The following is a 6825-nucleotide window of genomic DNA, read 5'->3' on the forward strand; positions in this document are numbered from 1 at the left end:
GTTCTAGTTTTTCTTGAAGGGATCATATGTAGTGGTGGCTTTTGACACTTTTGTTGCTGTAAAATTTGCTTAAGAACATTTTCAATTGGACCGTGAATTAAATTAAAAAATATATTACATCATCTCAAAATACTTAAATGGTATGTCTAGCACGCTATTCATTTGTAAAACCTTACTTGACATTCTCCAACATTTTTTTTTTTTTGTTTACATTCTCCCCTTTTTTTTTTTTTTTTTTTTTCAATAAATTGTCCTATTTGCTTTTTATTTTATGAGATTTTATTTTTTTATTTTGTTGCGTCGGGGAGCTGCCTTTCGTGTTACTCTTCGCTTCTTCCTTCTTTTGATGTAGAAAATTGACTCTTTTATCCTTTCGTTCCTCTTTTCTCCTCAGTTAATATCAAGAATTAAGTCATTTGTACATGTTTGTTGACACTTTAAGTTACCCGACCCCACCACTCCTCTCACATGAGGTCGTGTCCCATGTGGGGGTCATGACAAGGGTCCGACCCCCATGTGAGAGAAGGAGGTGGACCCGAGTAAATCAAAATGTGAACAAACAAGTACAAGTAGCATGACCCTAATATCAATGACTTTAGTTCCTCCACTTTTGCAATAATTTACACCATCTCACCAACCCGTAAAACAACACTATTAAGTATATTAAAAACGTTCAATACTCGTAAGATCTAGCCCATAATCAAGTTAAAATAGTATAAAACTCGTGAATAAAATATACTCGTTAGTCAAGATTTCAAATTATGGTTCTTAATTTTTTTTTTTCATAAATTTTACTTTTAATCCCTAAACTCTTTAGAATCACCATAGTGTTCCAAACTCAACCTTTCGCAAACACACATATCATATTCTGTTAAATTTAAGGGTTTAATTATTACTACTTACAGAATGTACTAATAGTACAATTTTCTCATATTTATAACTCTTCATAGATAGAATCATTGAATTTGAAATTAACATGTTTAAAACATTCAAAATTATCTTATTATTTTAAGCATTTTCAGTTCGTTTACCATAATTCATAATTCATCTATAGACTTAACGGTCAACACATCCTTCACTAAATATTAACTGGACCGTAGGCTCCTATATTAATTTGCTTACATTATAATCAAGTGAGTGAGCTTATTTGAATAAACATTTCACTTAATATTCAAATGCCACTTTTAATTTAATTTTCTTTCATGAGAACACTAAGCCATCATTTGACAAATTAATTAATGATTTACAACGAGGAATAATAAGATGAATTGTGGCGATTCCACAAAATTGTAAATAATAGTGAGTTATAGTTATGATTCTGTGATTGAAAGTAATGTTCGATTTATCAAAGGCCCGTCTGGGAGAAATCAAAATAAAAAAAGTGACCATTGGCAGCAATTTTCCTACCGTTGCAGCCCACAATTTTTGACTGCCTGTGTGTGAGGTGGGACCCGCAGCTTGGACCAACGGCTTTACTTTGGCTGAAAATCTGGTGAAAAAGCACAGCCAGACAGGCTCTAAATTTATATTCAAGCGGAGGCTAAATGAAATTAAATCTTAGCTGTCATGAAATAAACCAGATAAAGAAAGTTTTCTATGACAATGGGTACAATTGTCTTAAGATGGATCATGGTAATATATGTCACGAGGTTAAATTTTTGGCATTACATTTGAATCAATCCGGCCTAATTAATTTAACAATTTTAATTCTAAGATGGGGCCTTTGTAAATTCAAATATTTCGATAAAACTAAATTCCCTTTTCAACAAATTGTAGTTTAAGTAGGTCATTTCTTGTTGAACAAATTAAACAATATTTTTTGTCATTGTTACTTCTAATATTTCTAAGCCAAGCAGTAGTATCAGTAGAATGAGACCTTTAGTTAATTTATAGGTTCCTTTCCTCAACCTTTTTCAATTATTTAATGCTTTTATAATACACATTAATTAATTAGATTGTGACAAAAAGGACATGCACTTAAGTACATGGCTGACTAACCTCAAAAAATTTATGTGAAGTAAATTTGAATTATCTTAAACGTAGCATTTCCACTTAAACTCAAAGATTTACTTACAAGTATGATTTTAAAAAAAGAATAGTTTTTACACATCTATGTTAAAAATAAGCAAATTATTATTTAGAAGTAAGAGTTAGGTTTTAAAAAAGTAAGTATTTTACTTAAAATTAAAAAATAATCTATCTAATATATTTAGAAAAAAAATTTATTTACTTTCTCAACCTTAGTTGAGTGAATCACCTCAGTATATCACGTTTTCTTAACAAATGAGAAGATAACAAGATGTAAAAAACTGTGTTCAGATCTTGTGATTTATTACAAAAAGATACCATACTGAAGTTTTAGGAACATGTTGAGGGACAACTAAAAGGATGACAAGTTTGAAACCTATTTAATGTCGGCTTAGCAAGTTTCATTAACATTCCAATTTTTTCTTCATTAAAATGAAAAATATGACTGTTATCCATCACATTAAACCATCATATTTGAATTTCTATCTCTTGTGCGGGATTCGTAACGAATATATTTTTTATTCTCATTCTTCCAAAAATGGGAAACAAACGCCGACTAAACTCAACAATAAAAAATAAATCCTACATCCGTAAAATAGAAAATAAAAGAAAAATGAAAATATAATTGTTAGTGGATTTGGGGAGTCGATGTTGATAATTATTAGTTGCACAGTCAGTGCCAAGTCAAGGGAATGAAGGATGTCCATAGCGTAATTGCGTGTTTATCCAGAAGCAGCTCTGTTTTTGGGGAAGAATCAATCCTTATACCGTATATATATATAGTGATAGGAGAGACCGCCCTTTCATCTTGGCTTATCATCTTGAATGCCCCCGCTCGCTCTCTCTCTCTCTCTCTCTCTCTCTCTCTCTCTCTCTCTCCATTAAAAACGCTTCTTTTTCTTAGTCTGTTTCCAGCAAATCTGTCTCATCGTTTGTTCTCTCAATATTTTCGTATGCATTGAAGCATATTCAAGACAGAAACTATTGAACCCGAAAAATTTGTTGATATCAAGAAGACCCTCGTTGCGTCTTGGTACGTATCTCGATATTCTGTTCACCCAACACCCACCTCTTTTTGTTTGTATTGAATATTTGTTGTTGAATGAATTTCTCGAAGATTTCTTTTCTTTTCTTTTTTGTTTATTATATGGCGTTTTTGGGGTTTTTCTTGTTCTGTGTGTATGAATCTTTATGTCTTGGGTTTATGGAACTGCACTTACTCTTTGTTGTTGTTAGTTCTCAGGGGAATGATTGTTGCTACACGGCTAGAAATTTTATGTAATCATGAATTCAAATTTATTGGATTTGCTATTCTACTTCTGTTGCTTGATTGATGAGTTACAATTTGTGGTTTACATTTTTTTTCTACATCTTATTCCCTATTCTGATGGGCTTGGGAGAAGGTGGTATGTTAAATAATGTGGTAATTGTCTTGATCTTCATATTTTTTGCTTGTTACTTGGAGATTTTGGTGCTTTGTGATTCTTGTTATGAAACTGAGGACTATACTTGTAAGGCAAGCAGCTTGTTTGTTGGTTCAAGATCATGGCTATGGTTTCTTGTCATCAAACCCCACCTTCTAATTGATTGTGAGATAGAGTACTAAATTTGGATTGTTGAACCTCCGCAATGCCAAAATAGAAACTTTTAAAGAAAGAGATTGGCTAGTTTGGGGTTGGGGACAAAGCTGAAATATTTCGCATTGTTGAGTGAAATTAGAAGCTCAAAACTCGAACTCATAGTACTGCACATGATATCCTTCCTTGGGATGCTATAGGGACAACCTAGAAATAACTTATTTTAGGATTAAATAAAAAATGAACTTGTTATCAATTTGTAGGTTCACTTTTGTTATAGTTAGGCACCCTTCTGCAGCCTTTGTGATTGTGACTTTCTGTTATTGCTCTTAAATCCCTTCAAGATCATCTGAATTTCTTTTTCATTTTCTATGTTTTTGTTTGGTGTTAAGTTCTTTTGATCTTTACAGATGTTTTGGCGGTCTTTAGATCTTTTTTCTTCCAGCTATTCAGCAAACTGTGGATGGAGGTTTATGAAAATTTTCGGAAAGTTAAACAATATAGGATGTAGAACTTAATTTTTCTGGATATGTTGATAGGTTTGGTATATCAGCCCATATATTTTCTTTGTTTTCAAATACAAGCTTTTATATTTGTGTAACCAATAAATTTTTGACCAAATATTCAAATTTTTATTTATTTATTTATTTTTTGGGCTAGATTCTTAGAATCATCACATGATCTGCAGTGATTATTTGGTTAAGATGGAAAAATTGAAAGAATATTTTTAAAATAAGATAACAATTAAGTCTAGTATAAATTTCTCTCATTTGATCTTTCCTTTTTTAGATTGCTAAATTCTGTTTTAATTTCACATATTTATTTATTTATTCATTATTTTCTTGGTTTAGATATGATATTAGATATTGGAAGAAATAGTGCCAACAATGTCTCTATGGAACCCATATTTGAAGATTTTGGAAGATCCTCATTGACTACATCTGCTAGAAGCATCCCTGTGGATTCAGCATTGCCGTGCTTGATGTTCTGTTAAACATTCTACAGGAAATTATGTGGTGTCTAGTTAATTTAAAATTTAGTTGGTAGTGGCTAAAATTCTGCAAGAATTAGAGAGGCTTTTGCTGCATAATTAGTATCGACTTCTCACCTACTAATTTTATTGCATATCTTTTCATTTAAAAGTAGAGAATAGAACAGGATAATAACTTAGGAACAGAGGAAAGCGACAGATAATGTCTTTTTTTTTTTTTCGTCTTTTAATCTCTGTCTTCTCATTATCATCTACACGTACGTAACGTCCTTGTTCAATCTATTATGTCTTAGGTAGATTGTACTGCTATATAGTTGTAAAAAGTTCATTAATGCATGGTTTTAGATTGATGGTTATTCATTTTCAGTATGTCCAAAACTTGATTAGTTATTATAATTGCAAGGCATATGAATTGAAAATTGCAGTTGATAGGACCTGGTTTTGGGTGGTCCTAGGGGGTAGTTGCAGCTTGAGGCCATTCAATGAATTTATACACTGCACTATTTCCTTAAAAATCATTTAATGAAACAATTTAATATACCCAAGGATGGATTTGGACCTCATTCTTTTGCCTTGCCTTTTGTCAATTGCTAGAATTATGAGGCATGTAGGCTTTTATTTTATTCTTTGGGGTGGTCGAGGGTGGGGTTTGAAGTTCTGGATATATGTCCAATTTAACGTGCTTCTGTTCTCTAAATATTCAACATTGTTTGATTGGTTTCTCGTAATTCTTGATTGGACGTAAATAAAGTGATTCTGAGTTCTAATGATCTTTCGTTGATGATGTTATGTGCAGGCAGGCACCAAAGCTGTTAGAATTTGATTGAACTAAATGGCCACAGAACAATATCTCCAGCAGGCTGCAGTACAAAGTGATTACAATGAAGGAAAAACTGCGTTAGAGAAATGCAAATCGTTATCTTCTGCAGACGACGAGCCTGGGACGAATATTTCCGGTGGTTTTGAATGTAACATATGCTTGGACGTAGTGCACGACCCGGTGATCACATTCTGCGGTCACCTCTATTGTTGGCCCTGTATCTACCGGTGGATAAGTTTGCAGAGTGTCTCCCCTGAAAACCCTGAGCACGAGCATCCACAATGTCCCGTCTGCAAAGCGAAGATCTCACCAAAAACCTTAATCCCACTCTATGGCCGCGGAAACAGTACGACATCTAAGGATAAAGTTTCACATCTCGGTATTCTCATACCACAGAGGCCTCCAAGTCCTAGATGTGGCGGTAATGTGCTAATCCCGACTACTACCCTCGGGGATTTGCATCCAGTTGGGCAAATTCATCATCAAAGCTACGAACAACAATCTCGACCATATCAGCCACACTCTCACAATTACACGGCTTCACCAATGCTTCCGAACGGTGGCATGGCTACAAATTTGATTGATCCGATGATAGGGATGTTTGGTGAAATGGTCTACTCAAGGATTTTTGGGAATTCGGAGACGACTTCATATACTCATCCGAATTCTTATCGTCTACAAGGTAGCAGCAGTCCTAGGCTAAGAAGACATATGATCCAAACTGATAAATCTCTCAGCAGAGTTTGCTTTTTCCTTTGGTGTTGTGTTATATTATGTCTCGTATTATTCTGAATAGTTCTCTCTCTTCTCGTAGTCCATTTTGTACTTGTAAGAACTCTCTGTAGCACTTGATTGAGAGAAAAGAACCCCAAACCCTACATTTCAATATTAATTTTCATTTTAGAAATCAGATAGTAGTTAGATTTCAATAATTATAATTAATAAAAACTTAATTAAAACTAATTTATGTACCCACCACTCACCTTATTCATTTCAAACCCTAAAAATATTTTCTCACCCAACCCATTCTCTCCTCACACACATTGAAATTTGAGCCGACAACCATGAAATGTCAAAATTGGAGGCTATCGTTTGCTCGCGAAATGGTAAATTCTGTGTGGTAGTCCAGCACCGTTGTTTTTCCAAGATTTGATCTTAATAGGAGCTATTTACCCCAACGGTGACAAGAGGTTATGGAGGTGGTGACTGCACAGCGTAGATGAGTTTCGCGCAGTCATTGTGCATGACGGTGCAGGCATAGTGCAAAGGCGATCTCATCGCACCCAACAATATGGGTGAGTGTCACATAGTCGATATCCACCTTTGTTGGTGGTTTTTATTTGATCTAGGTAGTTTGTGATGTTGGTGGATTGTTGGTGAGCGATTTTTTTATCAGATTCGTTGTTTAG

The 6825-nt window shown here is 33.9% G+C and overlaps 1 protein-coding gene across 5 annotated transcripts; it reads left to right on the forward strand.

The window, feature by feature from the left end:
* Positions 1-2835: 2835 nt before the first annotated feature.
* Positions 2836-6308, forward strand: LOC111407325 (E3 ubiquitin-protein ligase RMA1H1-like). Of its 5 annotated transcripts, none has more exons than XM_023036742.1 (3): positions 2836-3061; positions 4457-4648; positions 5393-6308. In XM_023036742.1, the coding sequence occupies exon 3, from the start codon at positions 5429-5431 to the stop codon at positions 6206-6208; it is 780 nt and encodes a 259-aa protein (XP_022892510.1). In that variant the 5' UTR covers positions 2836-3061; positions 4457-4648; positions 5393-5428; the 3' UTR covers positions 6209-6308. The 5 variants fall into 5 exon arrangements, with proteins under 5 accessions (XP_022892510.1, XP_022892511.1, XP_022892512.1 ...); XM_023036743.1 differs by having other exon boundaries at positions 4457-4621; XM_023036744.1 differs by having other exon boundaries at positions 4457-4610.
* The last annotated feature ends 517 nt before the right edge of the window (positions 6309-6825 follow it).

The sequence above is a fragment of the Olea europaea genome, chromosome 13 (assembly GCF_002742605.1).
Source record: "Olea europaea var. sylvestris chromosome 13, O_europaea_v1, whole genome shotgun sequence".
Taxonomy (NCBI): Eukaryota; Viridiplantae; Streptophyta; class Magnoliopsida; order Lamiales; family Oleaceae; genus Olea; species Olea europaea.

What these genes read in the sequence shown, in the direction of transcription:
- LOC111407325 (XM_023036742.1), top strand. Translation starts at nt 5,429, where the DNA reads ATGGCCACAGAACAATATCTCCAGCAGGCTGCAGTACAAAGTGATTAC.